This window comes from Neomonachus schauinslandi, chromosome 13, assembly GCF_002201575.2.
Source record: "Neomonachus schauinslandi chromosome 13, ASM220157v2, whole genome shotgun sequence".
NCBI lineage: Eukaryota > Metazoa > Chordata > Mammalia > Carnivora > Phocidae > Neomonachus > Neomonachus schauinslandi.
This window is the reverse complement of record NC_058415.1, coordinates 19,142,876-19,157,677: the sequence shown is the minus strand read 5'-3', so window position 1 is coordinate 19,157,677 and position 14,802 is coordinate 19,142,876. Positions and strand designations below refer to the sequence as shown.

Genomic DNA, 14,802 nt, shown 5'->3' with positions numbered 1-14,802 from the left:
TAAGTACAGCCTTGGAAGAAACATCAAATTGGCTTTTGGTGGAAAGTTTTTTTTCCTCCACAAGTAGGTCACTGGAGACATATGTAATTAATAGAGATAATCGCTATCTCATAGACAGATTTTGCTTGGCTGAAATGACCTCTTTTGCATACATTTTCCCACTGTGTAACAAAGCAGCTAGTTGGGTAACATTGTTGAGCTGGTTTTATAGCAAGCTCAAAAAAGTATATCCTCCCAATATAAGAAACATGTTTATTTTACTGGAAAGCTGGGTTTTGCTATCACTGCTGTTATAGTGGAGGTTTATGAAAAGGAAAATCTGGTTGGTGACAGATTTTCTTACCTTGGGCTAAGTAGTGAATTAGAGTTGTAACATCAGAGGATGCTGTCAAGTGTCTCTCAACCCCACCATGACAGAGTTATACTAAGGGTGATCATATACTTCATTGTCCAAGCCAGGACACATTTGAGAATGATAAAGGATGCTATTAATAATTACCTCAGGACGACAAGTATAAACTAGGGACTGGTCCTGGGCAACTGGAAGATATGGTCATTCTGGTCATCTTAATCCACCCTGGAAAGGGAAGTCTAGATAGTTTTTGAAAACCTATTTCCACAAGCAGAGCTTGATGAGTGGGGCTAGAGATTGTTATTAGTTATGAATCATTAGACTGTCCCTTGGAAATTAAATATATACATATTTAACTTTTTTGGGTATCTGTAAGAGACACGTTGAAAAATTATTACCCTAATGTTTTAGTTTTAATCATTCATGAACTAATAGTTTTGGGGAGACAGAGCCTCAAAGGGATCTGGGCCTGGAGGAAAGGAAACCGAGGAGTTGGCCTTCCCCGCTTGCATGGAGACATATGCCCTAGAACTCGTGCTCAGCCTAGGCACTTACAATGTGCTCAAAAATGATTGAAATGACTCTAAGCACATCCTGAATTGGACTGTGATCTTCCTTGATTCCCAGTTATGCACCAGGGAGGAAAACATTTTTTTCAGAGAATGAAGACATAATAAAGATAGTTTGATGAGAACTTGGGAGTTGAGTGGGCACAAACTTGTTTGTTGAATTGGGGGTTGAGAGCAAAATTATAGCAGGAGAGGATATTTCATTTATGTTGGGAAAGGCCCCTCTGAATTGAATGGTAGGAAAGATTCCAAGGCTGTGTGTCAATCAGAATGCTAAGGAACATGATACCTAGGTAACTCTTAAAATATTCACTTATTGAGTATCTACTCTATGCAGGTGTTGTCCGCAGTCCTGGGGTCCAAAGGTAGAAGAGAGTTCCTGATCTAAGGGAAATCACAGACTACTGAATACATGTAAACATATAAACATCATGGTAAATGCAACAGTAGTGGGATGTAAATAGATAGTCGTAACAGGAAGAAGAGAATGAGCATTTCTACCTGGGACTTCTGGGGATTCATGGAAAAGGTGATGCTGGAGCAGTGTGAGGACGAGTTGGACATGTTAGCAGACCGTTGCAGGAGAGGAAGAAAGGCAAAAAGGACGTGGTCTGACTTTTAAGTGGTTGATGACCTTGCCAATATCCTGCTGTGACTTAACCCTTTTGTTCTTAGACCTTTCAAACGTAAATTCACATATTTTGATCACAGTGGTGGGCTGAACACTACCGGATACCTATTTGCATATCTACTTAAGTCTGAATAAAACTAATACCATATTCTGCCAGAATGGTGAGAAGGACTAAAAGATAACAATTTTTTAACTTTTTCATCCAACACAGTGATAGTGCATTGTACTTTTAAAACCCTGCAGTTTTGGAATTCTTGTGGTTTTTATTTTTTATTTACTCTTAAGTTTTTATTGTAATTCCAATTAACATATAGTGTTATATTAGTTTCAGGTATACAGTACAGTAATTCAACACTTCCATATATCACCCTGTGCTCATCACAGCCAGTGCACTCCTGAATCCCCATCGCCTATCTAACCCATCCCCCCACCCTCACCCCTCTGGTAACCCTCAGTTTGTTCGCTATAACTTAAAGTCTATTTCTTGTTTTGACTATTTCTCTTGCATTTTTTCCCCTTTGCTTGTTTGTTTTGTTTCTTAACTTCCACATATGAGTGAAATCATATGGTGTGTCTTTCTCTGACTTATTTCACTTAGCATAATACCCTCCAGCTCCATCCATGCTGTTGCAAATGGCAAGATTTCGTTCATTTTTATAGCTGAGTAATATTCCATTGTGTGCATATGTATATATGTAGTTATACATATATGTCTGTACACATACTACATCTTCTCTATCCATTCATCAATCGATGGACACTTGGGCTGCTTCAGTATCTTGGCTATTGCAAATAATGCTGCTGTAGTTTTCATTCTTAACATGATCCTACATGTAACAGCACTTTTGTTTAAGTAACAATTTATTTTCATTTAAATTTATTTTTGGGGTGGGAGGGGATGGAAAGAAGAGTGAATCAGGGAGTTGCTGCTATTTTAGCAAGATGCTTTAGTGTTTCGAAATTGTTACCTCGTCTCCTTGCCTACTCTTATTGGGGCTTAAGGATTTTAGGTCCATTCTCTTTTAAGAGCTTCTTTATTTTCCTTTAAGTAATTTTTGTCTTTGCTGTGCTCTTTCTCCTCTTTGTCATAAGAGCAAAATCAAACTTTGAGATGATGGTAACTTGTACAAGCACAAGTTTTCACTTGAGCTTCACTGTAGTGTTAGTCATTTGAGTGTAGTGCTAGCCCTTTTCTATGAATGGAAATTCTTCATGGAAAGACAAATACTATGATTTCACTCATAAGTAGAATTTAAGAAACCAAACATATGAACATGGAGTAGGGGAAGAGAGGCCAACCAGAAAACAGATTGTTAACTATAGAGAACGAACTGTTGCTTCCTAGTGGGGAGGTGCGTTAAATGGGCGATGGGGATTCAGGAGTGCACTTCTTTTTTTTTTTTTTTTTTTTATATTTTTTTTTGTTTGTTTGAGAGAGAGCACATGAGAGGGGGGAGGGTCAGAGGGAGAAGCGGGACTCGATCCCGGGACTCCAGGATCATGACCTAAGCCGAAGGCAGTCGCTTAACCAACTGAGCCACCCAGGCGCCCAGGAGTGCACTTCTGATGGGCACCGGGTTATTGTATAGAAGTGTTGAATCAGGGGCACGTGGGTGGCTCAGTCAATTAAGCCTCCGACTCTTGATCTCAGCTCAGGTCTTGATCTCAGTGTTGTGAGTCCAAACCCTGCATTAGGCTCCACGCTGGGCATGGAGCCTACTTCAAAAAAAAAAAAAAAAAAAAAAGTGTTGGATCACTAAATTCTACACGTGAAACTAATACTACGCTGTATGTTAACTAACTGGAATTGAAATAAAAACTTGAAGAAGGAAAAAAAATTTTACATATTCTATCAAAGGTTGAGAGGCCAAAGTCTTATCTGTGCCCTAGTGTTATGATTTCTTGGTGAACATTTCTGTAAGAATGGGTGGAAAATGTTACTTTTCAGGAGGAATGGTGAACAGTAGAAGATTCTAAAACCATGTATGAAAATGCTTACAATTTGTCTTTTTGGAAAGTAAACCAATGATGAGTCAGAATCATAGAGCAGATAGGGATCTCATGACCCTCCTTTCCAAGTGAAATGAGTTGTAATGAAATTGCTAATATTTTACCTGTCAGCCATAGAGTTTATTTGAATAGTTTTCCATTTTTAGGGAAAAATAATTGATGTTCAGGGCATTTTCCAGAAGAGAATTTTGTCACTAACAAGCATTTGATTCTTAAGATTCTGTATATTGTGTTACTTTTCCAGAATCTTACACAAATGAGCTATTGCCACAGAATGAACAAAATTGTGTAAATCTTTATGGAAGGGTCAGTTATAATGTTTGGTAAGTAACTAAGACCTCTGGATCATGTGACCATATACAAGAGATCAATGACATAGCAATCAGTGACAACTATTTCCTGACATAAAGCAGTTAATACTGAGGGAAACAAATTTTATCGCATTTTTAAAGAATACCACATTTAAAACAACTTATAGAAATTTGGTTGTATAGGTAAATAACTCAATTTAGAGTAAAAATTAGCCTTGTCCCATTGCATTGAACTTTTAAATACACTATGACAATTGTGAGAAGTACATGGTTTTTGATACTTCAAATCAGAAAAACAATTATTCAAAAATTTTTTGTGATTACCATTGTTAGCGTGACTTTTTGGCTTTTCCTGGAAATAAGAACTCAGAAGTCAAGTTTGAACTTAAATACCTTCTTCATTAAAATGAGGCCAAGGATGACCGAAAATGGCAGGAATTGCCATAGGAATTGTTCAGAACTCTGCTCTTCTTGGTGAGTCGTTAAAGATGATTTGGCAGGCTAATGTGAAATGGAAAGACTATAAAATATACATCATCTTTGAATTCCCCCTATTGTTTTAGTCTCAGATTTTTTTTTTTAATCTCAAACTGTTTACTAAACTTCCTCATTTAATTTCTTGCAGCTTCCCCTTTTTGTTTCAGAAGCCCTGTTATTCACCTCTTCTGTTGAGAGAGCAGCCATGAACGCTGTCTTTGATTGTTTCCAGTTCTCTGTTCGTAGGACATTGTTGCTGCTGCTTTGGTAAAAACTAACACCTCCTCTGTTTGAAAGCACAGAAGCTGGAGAAGGTGACATGGTTGTGATGGTGACGTGGGGGCTGGGCAGAAGCAGACAGGACTGACTTGAATAAGTGAATCTTCATGGCATTCTAAAAATGTTTTCCCTCTAGAAATTGAAAAACAGAGCTCCTATGGGGATATTTTATTTATGCATAAATTAAATTGGGACTGGGTGTAAAAACCCATCAAGTAAATCAAATATGATATAAAAACTTCAGCATTCCTGTCCCAGGTAGATTATGTTAGTGGATGTTGCCCTCGAAAGAGCCCTGGGAAAGTGCTTCCCAAAGCGTTTGTGGACTGGGTGTATTAAAATCCCTGGAGTTGTGGTCAAAAATGCATATTCCCAAGTTCTTGCACGAAGTCAGAGATCAGGGTGTCAGCATGGTCTGGTTCTGGTGAGCACTCAGTTCAAGGTTTCAGACTTCTCCTTATGTCCTCACATGGTGGAAGGAGTGAGGGAGCTCCCTGGGGCCTCTTTTATTAAGGCATGAATCCCATTCACGAGGGCTCTATCCTCATGACCTAATCACCTCCCAGAGGCCCTTTCAATACCATCACCATGGGCATTAGGTTTTCAACAGATGAATTTTGGTGGAACACAAACATTCATTCCGATGTCACAGTGAGAAATCATTTGGAATTTCCCCCAACTTAGCCAGATTTTGTCCGCCATCGGTATCGAGAGCAGCAAGCACCAGGACTCTAGCACTCACAGGTGCAGAACTCCTGCTATGTGGGCTGGCGGCTGCCCAAGGTCAGCTGTGAGTTCGGGGCCAGAGTGCCCCAAGTTGAGACACTCTCCCTGGGCAGCCCTCCTTGCTGCTGAGAACTGCTCCTGCTTAAAGATTTGACAAAAAGAATTTTTTAACTCATTAATCCCACTATCAGAAAACCCTGCTATGGAACCCAAGCCTCCCTGCCTGGCTGGCACTGGGTCTCACGTGTCCTCATCAGAAAGGGCAACCTGCAGGGTGTCTGCTCCTGTGTGGGGGTGTTTTATCTACTCAACAGACCCCATCCAGGTCCTGAATCTTCTCTTGGCCAGACAAACCTACTTCCTATTGCTTTTCAAAATCATGATCATCCTGGTTGTCTTAGTCAACAGATAACCATTCCCAAATATGGATTCCTTAGGTTCCTCCTGCGTGCTGTGTTTTAGGCTCCAGAGATAGCAGAGAAATAAAGCCCTATAGAACCAGCCTGCAGGTCACATCCGTAGGTCCACACCCTTGTCTGCCTGTAGGTCTCAGATCATTGATACCAACATCCAGAATTGTGTCCCCGTTTATGTTTTGACTTACATTTTGTTCTGTTTTTGTCTTCTGTAAAGCTGAGCTAAAAGACAATGGCTTCTCACAGATGGTTTCAGAAAACATCCCAGAATATTGGAGACGGCTCTGCCCCTCTGAGCAGCTTTATCAGCTCCTTGCTTTGGCCCTTGGGGAGGCTGTCTTTACAAAAGATTGTAGGTGAACTTTAGAACAATTGGCTTACTGTTCAAATGTCCTTGGTCTTCACTTGCAAAGGATTTATTTTGCTTTGGCCTCTCTTCCCTCTTGGCTCCTAAAAAGCAACTGTTTTTTTCCCCATGAGCTTTTCTGTGTATTTAAAATTAAGCTGAAAGTTGAATCTCACATTGCTTTCTCAAATCTCAGAAAGAGTTTAGAATTTTAGTGCTAAGACATTTTGTTGGCCCCTTTTCAGTAACATGAGTTTTAACCCTCAGTTTTTTTTTGTTTTTTGTTTTTTTTTTCGTACTTGGATGAGGTTCATGGGTAGAATTCCAGAGGTCCCTAGAGAAAAAAGAAGGGGCGATTCCTTTAAGTAAAAGGGCAAATTTCACAGAAAGAGGATAGTGATTTGTATGTATTATTTACCAGAATGTGATACCTGGATCACTGATAGACAGGATGTTTTCATTTGGAATATTGCTGAAGTCTTACGTTGTTACAACACATGGCAAATGGTACTCATTTTTCACTTATAACGGTTCGTGTTTCCTTTCATAACAACCTGAGTAAAAATTTTTTCTGAATAATAAAAATTCATAAAGGTGGTATATGAACATGGGGAAAAAAAGTCACAAGATGGGTATTCAGATGATGGAGTTTTGAGAGACAGTGATTAAGGAAATGCCAGTGGCAGGAGCCTCGTAGGATAGCCCGCAGCCCTGCAAGGTGAAAGGTGCACGTGCCTCAGCCACAGAAAGAAAAAGCCTGTAGGGGTGAGTTTTAACTTGAAATAGAACGCAAATTCTATGAAACAGAACACATATGGCGTATGCCAAGCATGCTAAAGTAGCAAGCTATGTGTGTTCAGTTTAACCACTTATTGAGTGGCTATTCTGGGAAAGGAAATAGCTCCCATTTAAGGGGCTGGGGAGAGGCAGAGAGCCCAGGCAGAGCTTAACAGGGAGAGACTCAGGGGAGTATGTGAGCCTTACTTGATACGCAGTTTGAGCCAGAGAGCGAGGGGGCAGAGAACTGGTCCTGGAGCCTCTGGGGGGAATCTGTTACCAGCCAAGTGCCTTACCAAGACGCTACCCGCTGATTTCATTACAGAGGCTAGTTGTAGGATGACAGAGAGCAAGAACCTCAAACTTAATGAAAGTTTAAAAGTACTTATAACCATTGTTGGGTTTTTTTTTTTCCTCCAAATACTCAAACGTTGAAGTAAAAACTAAATGGGGGAAAAGAACCAATTCCTTTATTAATATTTGGAACAGAATCTGGAGATGGGGGGCGCCTGGGTGGCTCAGTTGGTTAAATGACTGCCTTCGGCTCAGGTCATGATCCTGGAGTCCCGGGATCGAGTCCCGCATCGGGCTCCCTGCTCGGCGGGGAGTCTGCTTCGTCCTCTGACCCTATCGCCTCTCATGTGTTCTCTCTCTCTCATTCTCTCTCTCTCAAGTAAATAAATAAAATCTTTAAAAAAAAAAAAAAAAAGAATCTGGAGATGGATTTAATTTTATTCCTTTGCCTGTCTGGTGTTTTAACAGCGTTGGGTCCAGGAGTGAAAGTCCTTCCAGTCTATGGTCCCTTCTGGGTCCCCCCACCTCTGCCCCTCCTCCACCCTCCCTTGTCACCTCCCCCCTCAGATAGAATCCCTTGGTAACCTGACACCAAAGTTCACCTTCCCACCAAAGGCATTCCCCCTCCCTGTGACCTAAAAAGCTGCTCCAGGAGTGAGGGCTCAGGTTGTCTTCATTATCTGCTGTAGCATGGTGATTTGGGTGGGGAACCCGAGAGAAAGTCCTCACAAAGAGACAAGAAACAAAGCAGAATAGCCCATGCTACTGACGTGATTAGGTGGGAGGTAAAAGCTAAGTCACCTAATCCTCCAGTCACCAATCATTTTCATTCTAAAACTCCTATCCTTTAGATCTTTTACTTGCACAGAACAAACAGTTGTACTCAGTATGAGTGTTGAGTTTCTGCTGAGAACAAATGCGGAAAGTCAGCTCAGATCCTTAGCTTGAGTTTCTTGGTTCCTCTGGTTGGTCCCAGTCACAGCGGTCATGGCAGAGAGAGCCCCACCTTTCCCCTCTGTTGCCCCCATCCGCTGCTGGAAACATCTCACTTAGAGCAGAGCTCTGAAGGATTCGAGATAAAGTCCCGAGTGTTGCAGTGTCAGTACCAGACAAAGACTGCGCTTAAAACGATAAGAGGGTGGGACTTGACCATTTATTTGGGGAAACGCTCAGTGTAAAACTAGCACAAGGTGTTATCATGGGAAAGGCACATACCAACACAGACCTGAATTTCGACCCAAGACCCAGCACTTCCAAGCTGAGCGACCTTGGGCAAAGATTAAATAAACTATGTAATCTCTCTAGTTTTCAGTTTCCCTTTTGGACAAAGAAGGTTCTAACTGGGATATCCATGTTGCAGCTTATGTGAGAGGCAGTGGACCTCCCACCCTGAGACTCTGTTCTCTGGACCTCAGCCCCCCAGTGGAGCATGTCTCTCAATCTCTCTTTTGCCTTTAACCTGGCCTTTTTTCCTCCATGTTTGGTTTCTTATTCTTCAAATAACTGCAATATAAACTGAAGAATATTTAAAAATACTGGTGTTTATCAAATAAGCTTGTATCTTTTTTCATTAATATTTAAAATCATTTTTAACATTTTCTTTTGGAAATGCTCCCTGTCCAAAAGGAAAAGTCAATGACTTTTAAAAACTGTTACTATGTTTGAGGCTGGTGGTGGGGTTGGCTTTAATCTCTTGTAGGTGAATGGCCTTTATAACTAAAAAGATTCTCTACCTTGGTAGAAATTTGGGCTGAGTCCTGAGTAATTTTTCTGGTCGCAGGGCCAAAATCACAGCTTGCCTCGAGATAGTCACATAATCTCTCCTTTCACATCAGCTTCACGGTGTATAAAATGCAGAAGGATTAGTATTTGCTTGGGGTAAGGTAGCCCTGGACCATGGGTCAAACCTTGCTGGCGTGGAACAGAAGAATGCACGGCAGCATCTTAGACAAAAGGAGATTCAGGGACCCCAGGATCCTGTAAGAGCAGAGATCTAATGTAATCTGGGACTTGGGACCAAGTTCAGGCAGTATACGGTTCCCACAGGTCCTCACTTTATTGTATGGGATTTGGAGAGCTGAGAGTCATCATGAAATGGTGGCTTCAGGGGCACCTGATGTCATTGCAATCCTTTAGACAATTCATATCTTATTTTTATGTGATTGACCAGGGTATAAGGCCTATAAAAGAAAACTGTGGCTTCTCACATTTGTTCCATTCATACCTGCATTTTGCCATTCTTTGACAGCCAACTCTGTAGCAGACAGTATTCATGGTACCCAAATGTGTGACTTTCAAGCTTTTATACCCTTACTGGGCTAAGTAGTGAAAGATCTGCAAACAAGCAATTACGAGATGGGACTGGGGTGTCCCAGGTGCTTAGAGAGCTCCAAGGGGGCTGGCCTGACTGTTGAGGGGATGGAGGGGGAAAAAATTCCTTCAGGGATATCTTTGGGAAACCTGAAGGCTGAGGCATCGGCAGCCCGGCTTCCAGCCCCAGCTCTGCATTGGCACCAACCTTACCTTGTTTGCTGACTCACAGCGGGCGAGTGGCATCTCTGACATCGGAAGGCAGCACCCACCCTTCCTACCTCCGGAGGTGAAGTGAGGTGGCAGTGAGGCTACTTGTGAGTACACGCACCTGTCCGAAAGTTCTTCCTGAGCCTGGCAGCTTGTGTTTGCAAGATGGTGGCTCTGCTAGGGCTTGAACCCAAACCCTATGAGGTTTGGGTTCAGTGTGTGGATGTGAACCTCACATTTGTCTTTGTTAGACCGGTATAGCTGAGTCCTACTGGTCATGACCTTGACTTTTTTCCCTGACAAGAGTCTCTCATTAGTCTCATTGAATAAAGCCCTGTCTTTCTCTTGCTAATGGTATGGTTTTGCAGAGACTACTTAACTAATCTGAGCCCCGGGTTTCTTTTTCTTTTCTTTTTAGTTTCAGAGGTAGAATTTAGTGATTCATCAGTTGCATATAACACCCAGAGCTCAATACAATAAGTGCCCTCCTTAATGCCCATCACCCAGTTACCCCATCCCCCCCCCACCTACCTCCCCTCCAGCAACTCTGTTCCCTAGAGTTCAGCATCTCTTACAGCTTGCCTCCCTCTCTGATTTCATCTTATTTTATTTTTTCTTCCCCTCTCCTGTGTTCATCTGTTTTATTCCTTAAATTCCACACGTGACTGAAATCATGTGGTATTTGTCTTTCTCTGACTTATTTCGCTTAGCATAATACCCTCTAGTTCCGTTCTCGTCATTGCATATGGCAAAATGTCATTCTTTTTGATGGCTGAGTAATATTCCAGTGTGTGTGTGTGTGTGTGTGTGCACGCGCGCACATACCACATCTACTTTATCCATTCATCTGTTGTTGGACATCTGGTGAGCCCCAGGGTTTTTATCTGTAAAACAAAGGGAACGGTACAAATCTCGTAGGGTGGTTGCAAGAAGATAGGAGATAGTTTGTATAGAACAGCTGACACACAGTGACTACTTGAATAGTTGCCAATACTGGGAAGGAGGAATAACCCAGGAAAGGTCACAGAGAATCAGGATAAGCCTCCTGCTTGCCCACTTTTTGTGGTGGTTCCTGCTGTGATTGAAGTCATGCTGCTCACATAGCTCATGGGGTGGTTGGGAGAGGATAACCTACCCTGTTGCCCATACCTGTAGTATCCAGGTAGTTGAGGTTGGGGACACTCTTAATTGTGATCATGTATTCAAAAAATACTGCTGTACTACTCAGGTCTTTAAGAGGAAGGAAATCTGTCACATGCAGCATCTTGAGTGAACCTTGAGGACATTATGCTAAGTGAAGTAAGCCAGCCACAAAAAGACAAATACTGTGTGATTCTGTTTTTATGAGGTATCTAGAGTAGTCACATTCATAGAGACAGAAAGTAGAATGGTGGTCCCCTGGAGCTGGAGCAGGGAGTCGGGAAGTCGGGGAGTTGTTTAACGCGTGTGCAGGAGGAAGAGTTCTGGAGATTATGCAACAATGTGAATGTACTTAACACCTAAGATCTGAACACTTAAAAATGAGGAAGATGCTAAATTGTATGTCTATTTTACCACAATTTAAAGTAACTTAAATGGTTATTAAGCATGTGCCAAGTGTCAGACGTTATCCTGGCACAAGGGGAGACAATGTGAGTAAAAACAAACATGGCCCCCATCTCTTGTTATGGAGCTTAGGAGCTAGTAGGGGAGACACATGTCAAATGGAGAATGACTTTAATAGGCAAAAGTGCAACCAGAACATGTTGCTACAATTGGTACCATGAGAACTTCCAGTCGGGGAACCTAACTTCATTAGGGAGGCCATGAGCCAAGGCGAGCAGGACAAAGGAAGAACATTCCAGGAATATGCAGAGCATGAGCAAAGACAGTGAGAAGGGAGGATCTGCAAGAAGGCCAGTGTGCCAGAAAGTAGAGGGTGGAAGGAAGCCTATGTGAGAGGAGGCTGGTGAAGACCAAGGGGCCAGACCACACAGCCATGATGGCCGTAGTGAGGTTTGTCTTTCTTCCTGAGAAGACTGGGAAGTTAGCTGTTGAGGGTTTGAGTGAGGTTGGGGAGATAGAAAAGCAGGTTTGTGTTTTGAAAAGGTCAGTCTATAGGAACATTTTTTTCTTGCAAGGAAAAATCTTATCAAACGCTAACAGGTGTATCTCAGCTATCCATGTGGAAAAATTGATCGAGTCTCTTAAGTGTTTCTCAGGCCCTTGTGATAGGCCCTACCCTGATGTTTGCAGGGCCCAGGTAAGAGTCCACATAGAAACCCACATCCTGTAAGTTGAAATAGTTACAGATTATAATCAAGCTAACAACCTGTTATCAATCTGTTCTATCCTCTTACCATGATGAACGTATCTTCATAACTAAGATGTCAAAAAAGGTGTGTACAACTCTGGTTTTTATGTGACTCAGGGTCAGCAAAGTATCAAAGATGATTGAATTTATCTATAATTGCACTGTCTGGGTATTCTGTTGGGCCAATGAGATATGGGTAAGTAGTAAAGATTTTATAATTAATCATTTCCTATTCCACAGTTTTTTCTGCCCTTATAGAAAAATCACTAATTATATTTTAATTAAGATCTTCATGTAATTTGTGTTCTTTTGACAGAAATACTGAGACAACTTTTTTTTGCACTAGATTTGTTAAAATATAATTTGAATACTGTATAACTCACCCATTCAAAGTTAGAATTTATCTTGAATCATTTTAGTTCTGAGATAGTTTCTCATTAATTTCAATCTGAAGAAATTTTACCCTGCTGGGGGCACATCAACCTGAATTGTTACAGAATTCTTAAAGCAATACAGAGATTTGAAAATGGACCACAAGTATAACATGACTTGTGGTTGTGAGTTTGGAGGAGGAGGAGCAAGAATACAAACATGGTAATGGGGTCTCATACAATAAATTATCCTTTTTTACTGAGATCTAATTGGCATGTAACATTATATTAGTTTTAGGTACAGTAAATTATCACAGGGAATGTTAGAAAATATTTTAATTGCATCATAGAAATCTCTTTCACTTACACTATAACTGTCATTGTCCTTTGAAGCAATATCTCAGTCTGATAGTAACGTGAAGTCCTGGCATATTTCACTCCTTACACCTGGACATCTCTACTGATTTCAGGGCAGTAGGAATGGTTTGATACTGTGAACTGTTCCTCAGCTGCCATGTGCAGGGTCTGTGAGTTTGGAGGAGCTCCTGAACTACAAATTGGAATGGGAGGAGGAGCAAGAATACAGACAGTGGGCGCAACTGGGGATGGTGGTTGATTGTGCAAGGATCACTTGTATTCGTGTGTCCAAAAGGCGGGAATTGACAGGTGAATCAGACTTTTATCCTCCTGCTCAAATGCTCTCTGAGTTCTGAGGCAGCCCCCATCACCGTCACTGCTGTATTGGCAGTGATGAAACCCTCAAATGTTCGGGGCTTTCAGACCGTTGCCAATTGTCGAAGGAACTTAGGACAAGGGGTGTGGGGGAGCAGTTCCCTGGGGCCAAGACAGTGTTAGTTACAAGAGCTGATGGTTAGAATTACTCCAAGGGACAGAGACACTCGTGTACCGCTAATAAAGTGTGTGTGTGTGTGTGTGTGTGAGAGAGAGAGAGAGAGAGAGAGAGAGATCAGGCCTTCCAAAGCACAAGGTACAAGATGGGATCCCTCTGCCTGGGGTCTAGGATACTACTACTGGCAGGCCCTTTCCAAGTTCAAGTTCACCCCATCAACCTAGTCTTCGTAATACAGACCAACAGCGCCAGGAGGTGTTGCCCAGTGTGCTCCTTTCTTTCTTGCCCAGTGTGCTCCTTTCAAAGAGCACTGACTGTGTTTTCCCCTTACGTTGTCTTACCAGGAACTGGTGAAAGTGGCAAAAGCACCTTTATCAAGCAAATGAGAATCATCCATGGGTCTGGTTACAGCGATGAAGATAGAAAGGGGTTCACGAAGTTGGTTTACCAAAACATATTCACCGCCATGCAAGCCATGATCAGAGCCATGGACACTCTGAGGATACAGTACGTGTGTGAGCAGAATAAGGTAAAGCGCCGCAGGGGCATTGACCCTACTTGTGGATGCATGCTTTCCTTCTCTAGATAGCATATGGCTTTGGACAAGAAAGATTGACGGAGTGCTTTGGTCAGAAGCCAAAGAAACTCTGGAGCTCAAACTCCAGAAGAATGTGATGAACTTTAGCTCTGTACAGTATTGTGGTGGTCCCCAGTGATTCAGAAATGCAGGCATTTAGATTGATTTGTTCGGGTGCTGAGAAAAGGAAGACACATACGTTTACTTGTACAGCTAAGATGCCCCATTAATTTCTCCACTGGCACAGTAGAAATCTTGGGCTTTTCCAGAATGCCCAATCTTAGGAAATAGTGTCATGAATGCCCTGCAGACCACTCAGAGCTATCGGTGGGTTTTCTTTCTTTATTTTTGGAGCTAAGTGATGGTTTAGGAGCGTGAGGCTTATGTCCCAACTAGCATTAGGCTCTCATAAAGTACTAGTATCAAGTTGGTATTTGTTTTGGTATCACCACTGGTTATTTAAAATACAGTTATGTTTCAGGGGTACCTGGGTGGCTCAGTCGGTTAAGTGCCTGCCTTTGGCTCAGGTCACGATCCTGGGGTCCTGGGATCGAGTCCCGCATTGGGCTCCCTGCTCAGCGGGGAGTCTGTTTGTCCCTCTCCCTCGGCCCCACCCCCCACCTTGTGCTCTCTCTCTCACTCAAGTAAATAAATAAAATCTTTAAAAAAATACAATTATATTTCAAAACATAGGAAAATAATGAAACAAGAATGTGGGAGGAGGAGGCAAATAACAATTGTATATGGTATACTGGAAGGCAAATCCACTGGAAAATTCTGAGTTCATTAAGAATCTAGATCAAAAATAGTTTATTTAAAATAATTGATACCAAGATACAACAGGACATCATGATAAAGAAGAATACTCTGTCTCAGATGAATCTCTTGTGGGTCTACTAAAAAGAATTTAGCTGCTAAAGTGCCAGCATTGCTTTAGTGCGGCCCCCAAGGACAACTTTATCATGAACTTGTAGCAACTGTATTCATGTATATTTTATATATG

The 14,802-nt window shown here is 41.8% G+C and overlaps 1 protein-coding gene across 1 annotated transcript in view; it reads left to right on the top strand.

Annotated features, from left to right (window-relative positions):
* The window catches only part of GNA14 (G protein subunit alpha 14), a 185,342-nt gene that overhangs the window by 85,817 nt on the left and 84,723 nt on the right, over window positions 1-14,802 (top strand). The window contains exon 2 of the mRNA XM_021689376.1: window positions 13,567-13,751. Coding sequence (XP_021545051.1) covers window positions 13,567-13,751 — 185 coding nt within the window. The remainder of the gene's footprint in view (window positions 1-13,566; window positions 13,752-14,802) is intronic.